At 39.5% G+C, this 18313-nt stretch overlaps 1 protein-coding gene across 2 annotated transcripts in view; it reads left to right on the top strand.

The window, feature by feature from the left end:
• fam184a (family with sequence similarity 184 member A) overlaps window positions 1-18313 on the top strand; it is a 150195-nt gene that overhangs the window by 48559 nt on the left and 83323 nt on the right. For both annotated transcript variants that reach the window (XM_037086776.1, XM_037086778.1), the window contains exons 2-5: window positions 12950-13069; window positions 14285-14443; window positions 15679-15918; window positions 17740-17823. In XM_037086776.1, coding sequence (XP_036942671.1) covers window positions 12950-13069; window positions 14285-14443; window positions 15679-15918; window positions 17740-17823 — 603 coding nt within the window. The remainder of the gene's footprint in view (window positions 1-12949; window positions 13070-14284; window positions 14444-15678; window positions 15919-17739; window positions 17824-18313) is intronic.

The following is an 18313-nucleotide window of genomic DNA, read 5'->3' as shown; positions in this document are numbered from 1 at the left end:
TCAGTAGGCAGTTTGTTGTAATGGTTAAGGTTAGGGACAGGTCCTAAAGAATGTGTTAGGTCAATCAGGGTCCTAACAAATATTGAAAGATGTGTGTGAGTGTGTGTGCATGCCACACAAAGGCATTATCTCTTTCCCTTCTGCAACACAAGAAGGATTCACTGCATCTGTCACGGATAAACCTGCTTTAATGCAAAAATATTAGACTTATTAAACCATCCGAGACATTGAAGAGAAGCCAGGCATCTGCCTCAACACGCTGTGTTTATCTGTGTTAAATAATAAAAATGATTTGGCAACATTTTCAAGATGTTCTCGAGATAATATGAATTTATTTTTCCATAAAATAATTCAGATGAATTCCAGCATTACGCAACAGAGACCGATTTTTTCTCTGTGTTAAAGAGGCAGAAAGAACAATATAATGCACTCAGAACTTACAATACACTAATGGCTCCAGATGGTGCTTAGTAGTTATGTAACAACAACACACACACAAACACAAACACAAACACAGACCATATGTTTTTAGGTTGCATTGGCAGCACTGACCAGAATAACTGGTTAAATATCCCACCAGAGTGCAGGATTGTGGCTTCCTTGCCAACAGCTTGTGAGTTAAAAATACTCCGCTGGCAGAACAAAATTTGAGTTTTTGGATTTAGATTTGAGGTAAACGGTTTCTTACGCAGAATCAGGTAGCGAGGCTCAGATTTACATTTTCTGCATAAGCTTCCTTTATTATACCTGTGCTGTATTTTCCCTAAGAAGGATCTACCATGTGTGGCTGATTCTGTTCTCCTGGATTTGCTGCTGTATGCGTTATCCCTCTCTAAATGAATCTGCAAGCAGTAAAGAGGTGCACGTCACAGTTTACATGCCTAATACCTCATTCCACCTGTGGGCCTGTGTACACATTCCCGAGCATAGAAGGCGTCGAAAACATGATGCAGAAGACTCCGTGAATCTGCGCCCGTTTTGAATTTATTTAGGTTGATTCAGTCAAAGCATCACTGCAGATCAAGCCATTACAAGTGGAATTTGAAGACTGTTGAAATAAACTAGAACATTTTTTTCCCCCCCATCAGAACAAATGTATTATTAATGAGTTCAATTTTAATTAGTTAATTAGGACTCTCTTGATGATCTGCCTGACAGATCTTTCATTTTAACTGCAGTGAATAAACTTTGACAAAACAAGTTGTTTTTTTCTCTCTGCTAAATGTCTCAGCGGTTAGTTCAGTTCAGTGTGTTACATATGATGACGGTTAATTTTGCGTGTCAAAAGTTCAAAGGTGATTTTGGGTTAGGGTTAAAAATTACATATACATAATGTGACATGTGTCTGCCTATATGATGTCAGTGTTGTTTACCCAAATTGTCCAAGTTTATGTGATGTTCACATTTTTCTGATTATTCAGAGAGGACAAAAATGTGTCATAACTCTAAACCTGTCTTTTTGCACAAGGATTGTACTTTTGTAAGTTTATCTGATGCTAACAAAGAACATCTAACTTTGTACTGAGTAATATGTTGTTGCCAAATGTTTGTATCAGAGTATCTGAGTTATATATATTTTTGATAATGAAGCCTGTTTCCCCCCCCCCCATTTTTGCACCTTGGACATCTCATTTAATATATATTTTTTTCGTACATTTGAAAAAAGAAAATGCCTTGACCTGAGCACCCAAATGGAAAATAATGATTTCATCTTTTACTTGCAATAGTCTGAGGCGCTGCTCAGTTGAGGCTCTTGCGTTGTTGTGCAAGACTGTTTACAATTTACATATTTTAGTTTTTGCTCTCGATTTCATTTGGAACAGTGTATATAAGTAACGATCCACATGAAGGAGACCAAGGTCTGTAAAAAACTGAAGCGTTCAAGCGTTATTGTCTAAAAAGACTGTGGTGAGTGGGCTTTTGATTTATTCAGCAGTGTTGAAAAGCATGTAAGGCATTTGCATTAAAAGTTTTCCCCCAAAAAAACGGAGCAGAAAACATGTACAGTCTGCAGCACGCCTCGCTTCATTTGGTTTCCAACCCCTTCTCAGTTGACAGAGCAGATTCGAACAAGCGAGTCACGACTCCGTTTCCACAGGATTCTTCATTTAAAATCTGTTGTTGATGGCAGTTTATTTGGTCTAACGCTGTAAAAGCTCCTCCACTGATCACAGATTCTGCATTTAATTAAGGCCAAGCCAAACTTTGCGTTTTACTCATCGGCTCAACCCCACCTCAACCGCGCCGCCACTTACACCACCGCAGAACATCCCATAATTAGCTGACGGATTAAGGTGCACCTTACAGTTTAGCAGATCACAGCCGCGCATTATAATTAAAGTAATTAGGCCTCCTATCTCCTCTCCCTGCTTCGTTAAATTCACTCCCGGTAAACGCATAATATTGAGGCTGTGGAAATGAGATGGCACGCTGCCTCAGTCGACAAATTTTATTTATTTAGAAATATGAAACTTTGTAATGGTGGTGGTGGAAGGCGCAGTGATGATCCAGCACATTTCAGAGACTGATACAAATATTAGCTTTAATCACCTAATTTCTAGCGTGTACTCTTGTTGAAAGGTTAATTTTATGGTGCTGCAATGCTGAATTGTGAACAGAACTTGGACAATTTGTAAATCAGGTTTACAAACGGTCTTTAAACCACACTCTCTTTGTTACAAACCTCCTCATCTTCCTGTATACCTTGGTTTGAACAAAGACGGTTTAAAGACTAATGAATGTATTTAGTTCAACAGGAGAGATGAAGAATAATCATAATGAAGGCAGAAATTTGTTGCCACAGACTTCCCTCCTCCAAATTAAAAATGTAATTTCCAATTAGACAATGATTAAGTGATAATAAGCGTAAGCAGGTAATGATAATTAGCTTCTAATGTACCTCGCTGCAGCATGGAAGGCTTTTGCACTCGTGTCTCATCACATTGTTCAGCCGAGTAGTGTTCAAAACAGTAGCAGTGGTCTTATGTTTTGTTAAAGGACACGTCTACCGCAGTACAATTCTGAAATAGAGTGTAGTTTTAACTGCAGTGGGTCACTTAAGGGTTAAGGCTGGAGATAGAGAAAGCAGAGTGAGAGGGAAAAGTCTGGCATCCCATCAACTGAACAATAGTTTGGTGCGCAGCAGTAATGATGAAGTTAATAGCTTGCTAAACCAGCTTTCCACTAAACTGACTACCCTCTGCGACAGCCCTGCATCTAAAAGGGTTCTGCCAGTGAAATGACACATCAATAGTTGTTGCAGCAATTAAATGCTGCGTCTTCCCGTTGCCCTTCTTCCACGTGGTTAACGATTTTATCCCCAAGTGTGCAAAAAAATCGATGCACTGCTTCCAAAATACAGTCATTCATATTTGCAAGGCTTTACTTCAGAAGGCAGCCTCCACTTTGGACTCCAACTTGCTTTCATATTGTGAAATGATGGTAAAGGTAGTCATAAAAGTCTCTAATAACAAAAAAAGATCTTAAAGGAATAGTTTGACACATATACTAATTTGCTTTCTTGGATGAGAAGATCAATACCTGTCCTGTATATGTGTATATATATATATATATATATATATATCTATATATATATATATATATATATATATATATATATATATAATATATGATGCAGAAAGGAGGAGATGTGTCTGTGCTTGAATGTGCAAGTTGCAGACACAGATACATTCAAAAATACACACAGAAGGACAGATTCAAAGACAAGCACAGATCACATTCACATAAAAACGTGATAAGAGTTACATCAAGTCTTAAAAAGTGGTGTGTGCTGAGGATGCAAGGCTCGCTTACAGCAAGGTTATCCTTACTGATATTTCACCATTTATTTATATTTTATAGATGTTATTTTTAGCACTAAGGGCTCTGTAGCAGCTGAAAGTGGTGATTCAAAGGGTTGCTGCGGTCGTTTAAGGTATTGCCACCCAAGAGTTGCTTTGCAAGGATAGATTTGTTCGCAGGCTGAGTGTACTGCCCAGTTGAACTGCTTTGGAAGGTATTCAAGTGCTACAGATTATAGTCGTCGTTGATTAATCCTTTGATCATTCTCCCCAATGATCGATCTGTTGTTTGGTCTATATAAATGTCAGAAAAATGGTGAAAAATGTTTATCAGTGTTTTACCAAAGCCCAGGATGATACTTCAAATTGTTGTTTTGTCCACAACCCAAGGATATTCAGTTTACTGTCATCCAGAGGTCACCCAGACAGCAAAACTGTACCAAACACCCTCATCCGGCATCTCATGCCGTGTTGAATGATGGCACTTGAACAGCCTGCTCCTGTTTGCCAGATCCGAGTCACAAGCAGGTTAAAGCACTACAAGATGTCCGCCAAGAGAGTGCCGAGTAAACCACATCAAATCAAAATAGTTGGGGATTCATTAAAGACTTATCAGCTAATCAATTAAGCATTGTAGCTTGATTAAAAGCATCAATTTGCCATTTTATTGGACTTATGTGCTGGATTTCTTGGTGTGGACAAGGAATTGCCCATCTCAACTGGTTTAAATGTTAAAATGTAATTTATTACAGTTCACTTTTTGTACATAATTGAACACATGAGATACAATGCATTAACTAGTGAGCTTTAAGGGTCTGGGAGGCCCTTATGTTAAGCTAAGCTAACCAGCTGCTGGCTGTAGTCTTATACCTAAAGGACAAAAGAGTGGGTTTGATCTTCCCATTGAACCAAAATATCAAACAATTCCTTTAATGATCTGATTTTTATTAAATCTGTGAACATTTAAAATAAAGCAATCTTCTTTATATAGAAAGAGGCATCCAACTACACTACAGTGCTTCCATCAGGGCTTCGTACTTTCTCCATCACTCTGCAATTTCTCCTTTATGTGCCCACATCCACTGCACTCACAAGACAAAGCTCCACTGCCACAGGGTGGAAAATGACTACTGGCCAGTGTTAAGGTAGGGAAAATGGTCGTCGTTAGACATCATCATTATCATCAAAGTCTCATCAGGAGACGGAGACACTGGAGCTGAGAGATGAGAAAGGTGTGTGTGTCTGTGTGTGTGTGTGTGTGTGTGTGTGTGTGTGTGTGTGTGTGTGTGTGTGTGTGTGTGCGTGCATGCGTGTGTATTCAGGCCTGTGAGGGTGAAATAAGAGGAAATTACAGCCAGTAGGAGTTAGTTAGGAGTCATTAGAGCCTTTGAGGTCGAACCAGCATCTCTTCATCTTTTATTTCCCTCTTTGATCCTTTGTGTAGCCAGAGAAGCCAGTCCAGAGGGACACAATTTAGCACCTGCTGTCATTTCTGGATTCAGTTTACGGTACAAACTGTCCTAAAGTTTGCACCTTTGGTCTGCAGGTTACTTCAGTCACTTTTTGGGATCCACCTTGTAGCAAAGGCTACCAATTAGCTTTGTAAAGATAGCTTTCATCCTGCCAGTTCAAAGTCTTCGGCAGCTTGTTGGAGTCTAAACACACCTCATTTCATTTAGTGTAACTTTTAGCAAACATCAGTGGACCATTTACTTTCTCTGGTGGTGGTCATGTTACTTTTGATTTGCTTTCATTTTGAATTTTCTCTCTTAATTTTACTGGATGATACATGAGGCGCTGCTGGATACCAGAAGTCAATAATCATTTCATCATATCTGTAAATGCTTGTTTTTGATGTACTCTGCAGGAGTCTTGGTTTGCACTCCCAGTGCTGACAAACTACTCCACAGTTTCCCTGGAATAAGACGATCCATGTATTTTTCTGACTGAGCACAGTTATTTCAGACAAAAGGACCAAATACTCCAGACATCGAGTAAATCTCAGCCTACAACACTACAACTTGAGACAAAAAGCCTTAAAATGAATCTCCCTGTCCTCCTGACTTTGGTGACTTGGTATCAAGTCAGTCAAAGAAATCTGAAAATCAGCAGCAGATAAGCAATTTAGAGTTACAAAATTTGAGATTTGAGAATTTTAAAGAAGTGAAGATAAAACAGCATATTTTGCAGTGATCACCACAGAATTTCATCTTTTAGTACCTTATGAAAATGTAATGACTGAGCTGCCCATCATACCTAACACAGCTGTTGCTGAAATGTCTTGAGAGATGTTGTTTTATTCAGATTAAACTGGAACTAAAGTTTTTTTTAGTTGGAGTTTTGGTCATTAAAGTATAATCAACATTAGTTGGGAGAGTTGTAAGATGCATTAATTCCTAACATTTTCTAGTGTTTGTATTTTAAGCACTGCAGAAATATCGTTCTTACTAAGGCATTTTTTTAATGGAATTTTGTAAGAAGTGGAATTTTCTTCAAAGAAGCCAGTGCTGCAAGAATATTTTAGCCTGTTTCTTTTGAGGATCAAATTGTTTCATTTGAATTTTCAAAAATCAACTTCCATTTTCTTGATTGTTGGGGGGCAAAGTCCTGTACTCTTTCTTACTTATACTTCAGACCATCCCCCAAAACATGGTTGTGCCATTTGTGTGAGCAGCTCAATACAACACATGCTGTACTTGTGTTTAATGTTAGGCTGTGACCTCTAATGGTCACTCTAGTTACGACAGGAGCAAAGGAGGAAGTCAGGTGAAGTAGTTTAAAAAGCGTAGGAAGGAGGTCAAGGTGGGAGTGGATCAGAAATGAATTGGTCAAACACTCAATTTTAACCCACGAGAAGTCAGACACTCCAGACAGTCATGTCTAGAAAATATATGAAACACAATGATTTATGTTTTAAAAAACAAACAAACAGTAAAGCGGAGACTTTCACTGGGAGATATGACCCATAAGTTAAAGGCTATTCAGTTCAGTCTTTATCGCCAAGCTTGACTTCTCTGTCTGTGTAAATAATGTAGCTCTCTGTTTTGGTTAATATATTCAAAGATTATAGCTACATTGATTGAACCTGGTTTCTTCAGGGTTTTTTTTAACAAAGCAAGAGTCAAGAGTACAGTGCAGAATATTCACCTACCCAAAGTACCATATCTAACAATGAAGATGGATAAAAGGTCAAAGAGAAGCACAAGAGACAAGAAAGCAAAAATTGGAACATCCTCATGAAGGTTATATAGTTGGCTTGTATAGAGAGAGTCACATAAAGCCGAGAAAGTGCAATAGAGGTTCAAAAGTTTAAGTAAAAGTGAGCAGAAGGCACAAAACAGACATCTTTTTTTGTCTTTTACAGATTTTGACAGCAGAGTCATATTTCATCGAGCAGCGTGCAGGGACTCAGCTGTAGCTGGCTGGTAAAAGTCTCAGTGAGTTTCTCAGCTGTGACTTTCTCCTAGCTGACAGATGAAATTTGTGGCATTTCGCTGTCACCTTATCGATCTGCCTGGTATCACTGTCATTTATGCAAACTCCTCCAAGGACATGAGGCGATCGACCGGAGGAGATGAGAAAGGATCACTGCCACTAGAAACACTCGCTCACTTTCTCCCGTACCATTTTTCTCACACCTTAGAACAGTGTGCACACACTGACGTGGGCCTACCAGCAAACCAGTGTTGTATTAATCTAAAGCGAGCTTCTGTTTCAAGCTGTGCAAGCTGTTCAATATGAATTACTTAAACAGTGAAAGTCTCGACAGAATAGGACTAAATTTAGTATCCACGGCACAGTAAGAAACAGGTTAAAGTACTTGGGTTACCTTAAGTTCACAATGAATGAATGATTAACATTTTCTCTTCCTGTTTACTCATTTGTTTATTGAACAGGAGCAGTGAACAGCCATGGTCAACTATGAGCTGATTTAGATCTGTACTCCCTCAACATGATACTGAGTATTACAGCATTTTCAAGAAAAGAATAACACAATTCACAGGACAGTAACTATTCACTATGGACTGTATTGATAGGGAATTCTTAAAGATCTGTCTACCAATGCGCTAAACCAAAAGGAACGGCCTGTTTCATTCGAGTTGAGCCACTACACATCCCAAGTGATGAAAAGTGACGAAACCACATACAATCTTCACCTGGCTCTGTGCTTCCTCTCAGATCTATTTAATGTTTTAAGCCCTATCTCATTTCCAGTTTTCACCCCTACCACTTGTGTTTGAGTGCCCCCCTGCCCATCAGAACGTGCTACAAAGGGTAGTGATTGAAATCTCCAGCCATGAAATGGGACAAACTAGTCCTGAGCGATTTGACTGAGAAGTCTATAACAACAGTGAAGTTTCATATTGAATTTTTCATGACTTGTCCTATTTTTTATTATTTTCATAGCTATATTTTGAAAGCTGTGTTGTCAAGATTAACACAAGTTATAATTATGTCAACACAACAATGAATAACACACAAATAAAATGGCACAAATACTGCGCTGCCAATTTGACCTGCTTTATTTTTTTTTCTTTTTTACAATTTCCTCTCCATCAGCACTCATTTTCTCACTCTGATGTTGATGGGCTGTGCTTGTGTTTGGCTGCAGCTGGTATGGAAATAATCAGCCAACGGCTGAGCTGATACCAATACAATCACAGCAGCCGCTTCGGCTGTCACAACTATAGAGTCTCTGGGCTCCTAGGTAGAGAAAACTGGCCTGTCCGCTCTACCTAATATCAAGACACATGCTATAATTAGATTGTAACAACTGCTACTGGTCATCTTGGGCTGCTCTGTTTTCTTGGAGATGTTTTCAGACCTGATAGAGTTTGTTGACAGTGAAGAGAATGGGAGAATCTTTATATCACTGTATTGCTGAAAACAATCCGGCCTACTTTTACAAACTGAAAACTTTACCCTTACTGTGATTGTTGCCCTCTCCCAAAAAAGTGAATGAAAACCAATGTAAACCAATTTGCTTTAGATATTGTAATATGGTATGGTAATGCATGTACATGAACAATACTGCATGCTTCTTTGGTTAAATCATAAACTGAACTCTTTGTGCACTGGTAAGATAACCACTTAACACATTGCCACATATGCACAATTCTGCCTTAAGGCATGGCTGTATTTTGCCTTCACAAGAGCAGATTCTGAGAGGAGGTTCTGCCTGAGAGAATCAGTTAAGGCTTAGGAAGTCCCCTAAAATGTATGTATCATAGTACTGACAGAGCCCCAAAAATCAGGATGGGCACAATGTACATTATATATATTGTGTAAATGATTATGTGGAGGGTTTTTTTGGCATTAAAACCAGAGTTTATTTCCCCAATTCATTTCACTGAAGAGGTCAAATTGAGATTTTGTGAGTTTTGGCCCCAAATGTTGGCTGGTGTCTGCAACCTCCCTTTAGAATAATATCTGTTTTTGGCAGATTGCAGGCTGGCAAGATCAATATCTGCTGATCCATCATGGTGATGACAATGATGACAATATTGGCAGCCTTTGTCTCTCAGGCAGTGATTGTCATTTTCCTGGCATCTGACACGCATACACACACAGACACACAAACACATGAACCATTTGTCAGCCAAATTACGCTGATGAGTTTGGACACGGGTGCATTGGTTCATGAGGGTCTTAACAGCCTCTGCCCTCGCGTGTTTACTTCGATAAATGTGTGCGCACATACAGTATGTGTGTGTTATTCTGTGTGTGTGTGTGTGTGTGTGTGTGTGTGTATCAACAGACCCGGCAGCATTATGATTAGTGCATTTCATCTGCAGAAGTGTGCTGATGACTCTCGGGATGCGGCGGAGATTTTAGCTCCTCTAACAGTTACGTCTGCTCCATTCATTTCCTAAGCTGATGAGAGACTGAGCTGTCTGAATAATTTAGACGTGCGGAGGAAGAGATGTTTTATTTTGGAGCAAACTGAATTTTCTCAGCTTTATGTGGCGCCTCGCAGTTCGCCTCTGATCTCGGACATTTGATTTCCTGTTTGTTGTGAACACGAATCAGTAGAGAAAGAGACTTGACATGAGAGGTCCAAAAGTGCAGATTGTAAAACCGTGTGGAATGAAGTTGTGATATTAGCTTGTGTAAATAATCTACTTGACTTCAGTATGTCTTAAAATGAATTATTAACTATGCTGCTATACTTTGGGCTTGACTGGAATATTTCAACAACTGTTGGATGGATTTCCATTACATTTTGTACAGACATTCATGCTCCTCAGAGGATCCTCTGACATTTCCTCTAGTGCCACCAAGAGGTTGGCATTTGTAGTTTTAAGTGAAATGTCTCTGTAGCTGTTGGGCGGCTGCAAGTGTTTCCATTTCAAGACAATATACATACATACAGATTTCTTTTAAGTTCCACATATTTAAGTCTCTAATTTCCAGTCAATTTCAATTGTGGTGAAGGTGGAGTAAGATATTTCATTGTTAAATGTCAGTCCTGGTGATGACTCAGTTAATACTGATTATGACCAGCACCATTTCTTTCAGAAACCCTACTTCAGCTGTTCTTTTGTTGAGTAGGAGGTTTTATTTTGGTTCAGTTCAGTTTATTTCATACATGTTAAATATAACTAGATAGTGAACCCAAAGAGCTCGTCCGGGCCATACACCACAACAGTCTCTAGCTTTCGGGTTTACTTCCTGGATATGAGGAACATATTCCAGATGTTAAGGAAAAAATGGTTCACCTTTACATAAAAGCATGAAACTTGGTGCAGTTTGGGGGGCAGAACTTTTTTTTTTAAATGGAGCCATCGCAAATTCAGTTATGCTGTAAAGTAAAATGGCCACCATGGCCCCAAACTGTATCCGTGTACCAAAATGTATGCGTATATGAAAAGGTGAATGATTCACCTCAAATATGGTGCATATCTCCACATGACCACTGTGTATATGTGCAGTTGAGGAAATTTTTGAGGTAAAGCCGAGTTGTGCCCCAGTATCCACATCTGTTATGCATTTATAGATTCATTCATGATTTAGTTATTAATTTACCCTGTTAATATGCTAACAGGGTGAACATAGTAAACTAAGACAAAAAACAATGGAATGATGGAATGGAAGCATTTCACCAGCTAAACACCAGTGTGTTAGCGTTGTCATTGTGGAAATGTTAGCGTGCTGATGGTAGCTTTTAGCTCAGTGCAGCCTCACAGAGAAGCTAGCATGACTGTGGACTCTTAATTGTTAATGGTAGGATTGTAAACGCTTACTTTTTCAATTAAAAACAGAATATTGACAAGAATTATTGTCGCTAACAGCCAGCTTCTAACAGCTAAGTCTTGTTTCACAGTAACATGGGTAAGAAATAAGCGATGAAGTTGAATCTTTGCTGAAACAAAGGTGAAGGAAAAACATGAAAATAATATACATACTCAACATAAAAGGCTTGAACTAACATTTTTCAAAAAGATATCACACCTGAAGAGATATATTAAATATGCTGCATACCAGTAAATAAAAGATGACGATCATATTCACAGCACGAGGTCGATAAAATCAAATGAGAGCATAACTCCCATGGTGCCCCGTGTACGCCAATGAGTACCTCTTTATCCTAAAGTGTATTTGTTTCTCTTGTTGAGTAAAGCTCTGGGGCTGTGTGTGTGTGTGTGTGTGTGTGTGTTCAGAGGGTACAGATGAGTCTGAATTTGTGAAACATGACCAGTTGTCAAACCAAATCCTTTCATCTCTCAGGAAGACATGGCAGGGCATAAAAAGTGGATATCATTATTTCAAAGAAAGCTTTTGCCCTCCTTTTCTTCTCTCCTCTCTCCTCCGCTCTCCCTTTTCTCATTCTGTTGGCGAACTTTGGTGCAATGTAAACAAAGGCTCTTTAGCGCCATTGCGCAGTTCAATGTTCTGAATTATTGACTTGATTTTTTCAAAGAGGCAACACATCGCTTTGTTTCTCACGGCAGGGATAGAGGGAGGGAGAGAGTCTCATGGTTTTTCATGTGGAAGTGAAAAACCCATTTCTGTCCTCTCCGCCTCTCCCTGTGCTGCCTGTGAGCAGGGGATCACTGTGCTGTCAGATTATGGCTCTCTGGATGGCTGCATGTATTTTTGGGATGGATTTAAAGGTCAATCTCATGCACAACGGTTTGCTTGTGTTATTTTTATCCCCAGCAATACAAGGCATCAACCAATTTCTAATGTATAACCGTGGGGCACCGCTGATGCTTCCGAGCTAATACTGGAAACATCCAGGCTTGCACCACATATACTGTATGCGGCTCTACACTAGCTCTATACCACAGCTCATTCGCTCATTTGCAATGCAATAGCATTATAACATGCCAGTAATTTGCATTTCTCCCCCAGCTTTATTTCATTTCATTTGATCCATAAGCTGAATGGAATAAAAAAAAAATGGAAAGCATCATTTATGTAAAGTGTGACAAGCATTTTCTATAGTTTGCCAAAATATTTCTTGGATGCCGGCTTCTTTTTATGAAATGAAATTGTCTTGGTGTCCTGGAACCAAATGCAATACACAGGGACAGGTTGAAAAACAAAAGGTGAGCATTTATCAGCTAAGGCTGCAGTCCACAGAAACAAAAGAGCAGGCAGCAAAAATATGGCAACAAAACAAGAATCCAAGAGTGCAAAAAAAAAAAAATCACTCCTGATCGCTGACAAAATGCAGGTAACATGTGATACGGACGGCTGTATACTATAGCTCACAAAACTTTTTAGAGCCCATTACCAACTGTCAGAATTCTTACACAGAGATTAACAAAAAAAGCATTTTGGACTTGACAAATATCTTAAAATTATTAATTTAAAATCATAAAAATTGCATATTTGTATATACTACCAGCCACACTACAAAGCTTTTCTCTCCTAAACAAAAGAAATGTGAAGGTGTTGACTGCTCAGTATCAACTTTCGTGCCCTCTCCAGATCTCTTTACTTTACCCTCATGTTATGATGTTCCGGTGTCCTCTTTAATCTTTGGAAAACATTCATCATCACACAGCAGCCTCGCATTGTCCGTGTTGTTTGAACCTGAGTTGTGAGAGGTACACTCCATCTCCAGCCAGTTTTGTTACTGCAATAACTCTTGATTATGAACGTGTCTCACGGCTAATGGGTTTCTCTCTTCTCTGCTGCAGGTTATCTATGCACTGAACACGAAAAACGACGAACACGAGGCAGCCATCGCCACTCTGAAGGAGGCCCACGAAGAGGAGGTGCAGCAGATTCTGTCCGAGACCCGGGAGAAGATATTGCAGGTTTATACCCTCTGTGTTTCATCATTTGCACACTGACGTCTTACTGATGCTTTCCAAGTTAAATCGTATGTCCTACAATGATAAGCAATCATCCACTGTCGATATTTAGTCTGAACAATTAGCTGAAAGGGAGCTGTGACCAGAGAAAGCAGTTTCGTTGGTGGATAGGAAAATGAATTTAAATAAGTAATGTAATCAGTCTCTGCTTCCTGTGAGGAATAAATGAATAAATGCATATTACACTTTTACTTTTAGAGTGATTGACACAGGAGTTATAAATATCTTTAGACAGTCGAAGGGGCTAATTGCGGTCGCATTCGTGTCAATCGGTCACGATTAGACAGTTTCACTGTGTATCTTAGATCTGTGTATCGCTGCTGTACGCTGAACTACTACACAATCACATGGCAGCTAATCCACCGGAGAGTTGCGATCGCACTCAAAAGGAACTCATCCATATTTAGTCATCTGAATATTAATTATTTAAATCTATATGTCATCACTCCTGGAGGCAGTGTGACTAAACCTGAACAGCTAAACATATAGAGCCAGACATTCAAGTGCTACATGGCCCCACAAAGTCTGCCTTCAGGGAACCTTTGCTGTTATGCCTTCAGTGAAACACGATGAATCAAGCAGAGCTGGATGTACTTATTTAATCTTTGATTCTTCAACGTTATTTAACATAATGAGCTGAATCAAGGCCGGACCTCAGGCCAAAATCCATGCTGTTTATTAACAGTCGTCAAGGAGACTTTTATATTTATAGTATTGTAATATTAATACTCATAAGGTATATTATCAGTCTTTTTTCTCTCTGTAGCTTATTTGTTGGCAGAATGATAAAATTAGTTGTTGGGTCTATAAGATATCAGAAACTGATGAAAAATATCAGTGAGTGTTTCCTAAAGCTCAAGATGATGTCCTCAAATATCTTCTTTTTGTCCATAAACCGGAGACATTCAGTTTACTGTCATTGAGGAGTAAATAAAGCAGAAAGTATTCATATTTAAGAAGCAGGATTCAGAGAGTTTTAACCCTTTTTCCAAAAAAATAACAAAGAAACCACAGTCAAAACAGTTGGTGATTGATGTAATTGCTGACAAGTACTAGATGAATCGTCAAAGCTCTATCCAGATGCTGGTCATTACTTTCTGTTATTAAATGAACACATTTGGAGGATGTGCCTAACGGGGCCATCCATGCTTGCTCCAGTACAAGAGCAAGATCAGCGATGAGATGGACCTGAAGAGGCGGATCCAGTCTCTGGAGGAGTCCATGGAGCTCCACGAGAGGATGAAGAGGCAGGCGCTGGCTGAGTTCGAGAGCTACCGCCAGAGGGTTGAGGACATGCAGCTTTGCACTGAGGCTCAGGTAGACAGTTTGTGTGGCAGTGAGTTTATGAATGTGTGTGTCTGTGTGTGTGTGTGTGTGTGTGTGTGTGTGTGTGTGTGAGCTGTGCACGGCATGATGTCACAGCTGCAGGTAATCAGTACTAATGTCTGTTTCTGTCCCCTGCTGTGAGGCTGAGAGTCTCTCTTGTCGGTCAGCATTACTGCACCCTGCGTTTGTCTGAACCTTTGTCTTGCTGTGTAGCAGTAGCAGTAAAATCCGAGCTCCTTAAGTCGGCATTTTCTCTTGTTATTTTCCAGATGAGAATTAACACACCTTCATTTTCTTGTCGGCAAATTCATGCATCTCCGTCGGCCAGATGACAGATGGGTCATTCCATACCAACGCACCAAGGACATCCCAGTTCATGTCATTAATTATCTTGAAAAAATGCATGTAAAAACCTTTAAGAGATTCATGGGACCCTGCAAAATGGTATCTGGACTGAAGTTTAGCTTTCTCACAAACCAAATTGTTCTGTGTTTTATTAATATAGTTGTATCAGGTCTAGAAATGAATTGGTTGATGATTCGACACCTTTATTTTAGCCTGTAAGTGAAACATTCTGGATGTGATGGAATGGTGATGTTGGCTTAGAAGTGCTTGAATGAAATAAGATATGTTATTTTACCGCGAACTATGGCTTGATGACCCTCTAGATTTTGCCTATCCATCATCTTTTCATTCTCTTTACTCTCTCTTTACATATATTTGTATTCTCAGTCGAAAATTAGTGCTTCGTCAATATGGTCTATACGGTATCATGTAAAGACAGATGCAATTATAATTTTTCAACATTTTGCTTGAACTTTTTTAGACTTTTGTCATTACTCATAGTCTTGGATGAGAGGGAAGCCTCCAGAAAAGGCACTGTAGAATCATTCTAACCAGGCTGCTCTATTTGATGAAATGAGAACAGGCTAACCTGACTTAAACAATCCGACAAGAAGAAAATGCTACATCAGTGCTACATAATGTTGTTTCCTGTTATATTTGAATATGACTTCAAAGATGTTTACTGTTCTCATTTCTGCTTGCTGTTTGCTGGTTTTTCAGTGCTAATTTAGAGCAGCCAGCAGGTCAAATTCCCCCGAGCCAGTAAATCACCAGCTGGCTGAAAGCTTTTTAAAAAGTTTACCCGTGGTGCGAGAAACCTACAAACCCATAAATCAATCTTCCTGTCCGCTCAGTTTTTCCTCCCTGTGGTCCTCTGGCAGCACACGCAGCGAGTGGTGTCCATGTCGAGGGAGGTGGAGGAGATGCGGCGGTCCTTCGAGGAGAAGCTACGCACATTCAGCTCGGCCCAGAACCAGTTCGAGCAGGAGAAGAAGGTGGCTCTGGAGGAGCTGAAGGCGCAGCACAGACAGGAGGTCCAGGAGCTGCTCCGCAGCCACCAGAGTCAGAACGCGAACTACAGCAAAGACCAGGAGAAACTGGGACAGCTTCATAAAGCCGAGGTAACACACTAACAACTGCGAAAGTGGAGCAGCTCCTGAAAGCCGAAGCAACAAACTGCACCGCTACAGGGAGAAAGTGGGACAGCAGTGATTATTATGGCATTAACTGTTTGTGTACGAGCCGGCGAATTAGCCTTCTACATCTACTCGACTGAGCACAGCAGCTCAAACACGTTTTTATGGAACGTCTCTGCCATTAAACCAGCGGGGTGTGAGGAAACTCTACACACATTATAAGTAGTTTTATCTCTGAACACCGAATCACTCAGCCAGCGTTCTGATTGCCTCGTAGTTCCCTGAGAAGTGGACTGCGCAGGGTACTCAGCCATGTTAAGATATATTCCAAACTGAAGGCAGTGTTGTAAAAGTAGCAAAAGGTGAACATAAAAGGTCACCATGTTAACAGCACCTGTCTTAAACTAGCTGATATTACATGAAGTTCAATATCAAAAGACACTTTCTGACAATAAACTTACTTAAAAGTAAAAATACATATATTTCCATGTACAGTATGTGTGGACCCACCCTTTATCATGGATTATATACTACTACCGATTATCATATCCGATATTATGAGCATCCAGTTTTTTTAAAATCCCATTACGATGATAGAAATTAATTTAAAACTGCACTACTTCTGCTGTGGTGCAACATCCAATCTGCAGAGTAATCAATAAATAAAGTTATCAAATAGATATGTAGTGAGTACAGTATTTGCCTCCGAAATGTAGTGAAATCAAAGTATGAAGTAGCAAGTACTTAAGTACAGTAATTGAGTAAATATTCTCAGGGAAATTTGAATTTCTCATTATTGATTATATTTGATTGTAGTTACCTTTAAAACCACAGAGCTCAAATAATCTATGAAACAATAAATCTGGAAACCAGATACTGTTGGCCTACATCCCCTCGTTTTACCTTGTGTTAGTGTTAAGTGTTAGTTTGACAGTAGTGACAACAGCAGGGTGTAAGAAACCTGCCATTAATTTCATGCACGATTCATGATTATCAAAGACTGTATAATATAAACACGAAATGATAATAATCTGAAAGTAATCTGCATAACATTAATATTTTTAGGAAATAATACAGTACATCTTGCAAATGAATAGAATTACTCAGTTAAAGTGGCTCTGTGTAACTTCTTAGTTGTGCTGGGTGCCAGTCATTAGTTTGCGTTAGCAGACTCAACCCCTGAACAACGTCTGAACTAAACTTAACTCGAGCTGCTGTTGCCCTCTGTGAGCAGAGTGGAGAGCGGCGCTGAGACGAGACACTGGAGAGTGCGGATAAAGTCGCGTCTTTCCAACTGTTGTGACCGAGAAATCCACAGACAAGCAGCATTAAACTACTTCCACATATCATCCTCAGTGTTGTATAGACAACAGCGAGAGACGGGGAAGGTCTTATTTTTCATGTCATGTAACAACCAGCTCAAATATTGTCAGTATAAAAAAGTAATTAATACATGTATATTGTTACATAGAGCTCAATCAAACATATGTATTTGATATTTTATTTCAGTAGTGTAACATTTTCACAGTAACAGCGACAGGTGTTCAAGGTATTTACCTTTCCGGGGTAGCATGCAAAGGAAGCGATGTCTGCTTTGGTGAGGTTGCACGGTGTTCTGAGCTGTGAGTGGAGACATTTTGTTGAGAGAAGTTCCCCGTGACCGACATTCACTGAGCAGGGAGTAGGGAGTACTGTTTACGCTCACTGTGGAACAGAACATACCTTAAGACAGCCTCTCTGTTCTTTGATCACTCTAAACCTCCTCAACATGAGCCGTCCTTCTCACGCTGTGCTGATGTGTCGCAGGTGGATTCTCTGACAGAGCGGGTGGAGGAGCTGAAACAGGACAAGAAGAGGCTGGTGGAGGAGTACGAGGCCAAACTTAGCAAGGTACAGTACTGTAGAGACAATGGAGGATATGAGGCTGTGATATGAGGTATAGTTATAAAGTCAGATTAAATGATGGTGCAGTCTGACCTGCACATAATCAGATGATGTAAATATGCATCTTTCTGTGCAAATGTTGTTTTGAATTGAGGGGAAATTAGTTACTTCTTTGAAACCTGTTCCTCAAACCTCACGCTTCACTTTAGGTTCCTGCTTTTTAATCCATCCTAAACCCTAAAAAACACTGAAAATCTTCTGGAGATCTGTTTTAGATGTTGTTCAATAAGAAATTTGAGTAAAGTCATGTACTGTCATATATAGTGGCGTATGGCAGAAGCTATTCTTTATGGAAACTAAACAAAAAAAAAAACAAAAAAACAATGAATTAACAAGAATAATACTGTGAATAACAACATGTAAGCACCCACATTATATCTACGGTCAGTAAAACATTAATAATCATCGTTATTTACTTTACTTTTTTTGATACAAC

The sequence above is a fragment of the Acanthopagrus latus genome, chromosome 22 (assembly GCF_904848185.1).
Source record: "Acanthopagrus latus isolate v.2019 chromosome 22, fAcaLat1.1, whole genome shotgun sequence".
Taxonomy (NCBI): Eukaryota; Metazoa; Chordata; class Actinopteri; order Spariformes; family Sparidae; genus Acanthopagrus; species Acanthopagrus latus.
The sequence above is the reverse complement of the archived record's forward strand: the minus strand, read 5'-3'. Positions and strand labels throughout refer to the sequence as shown.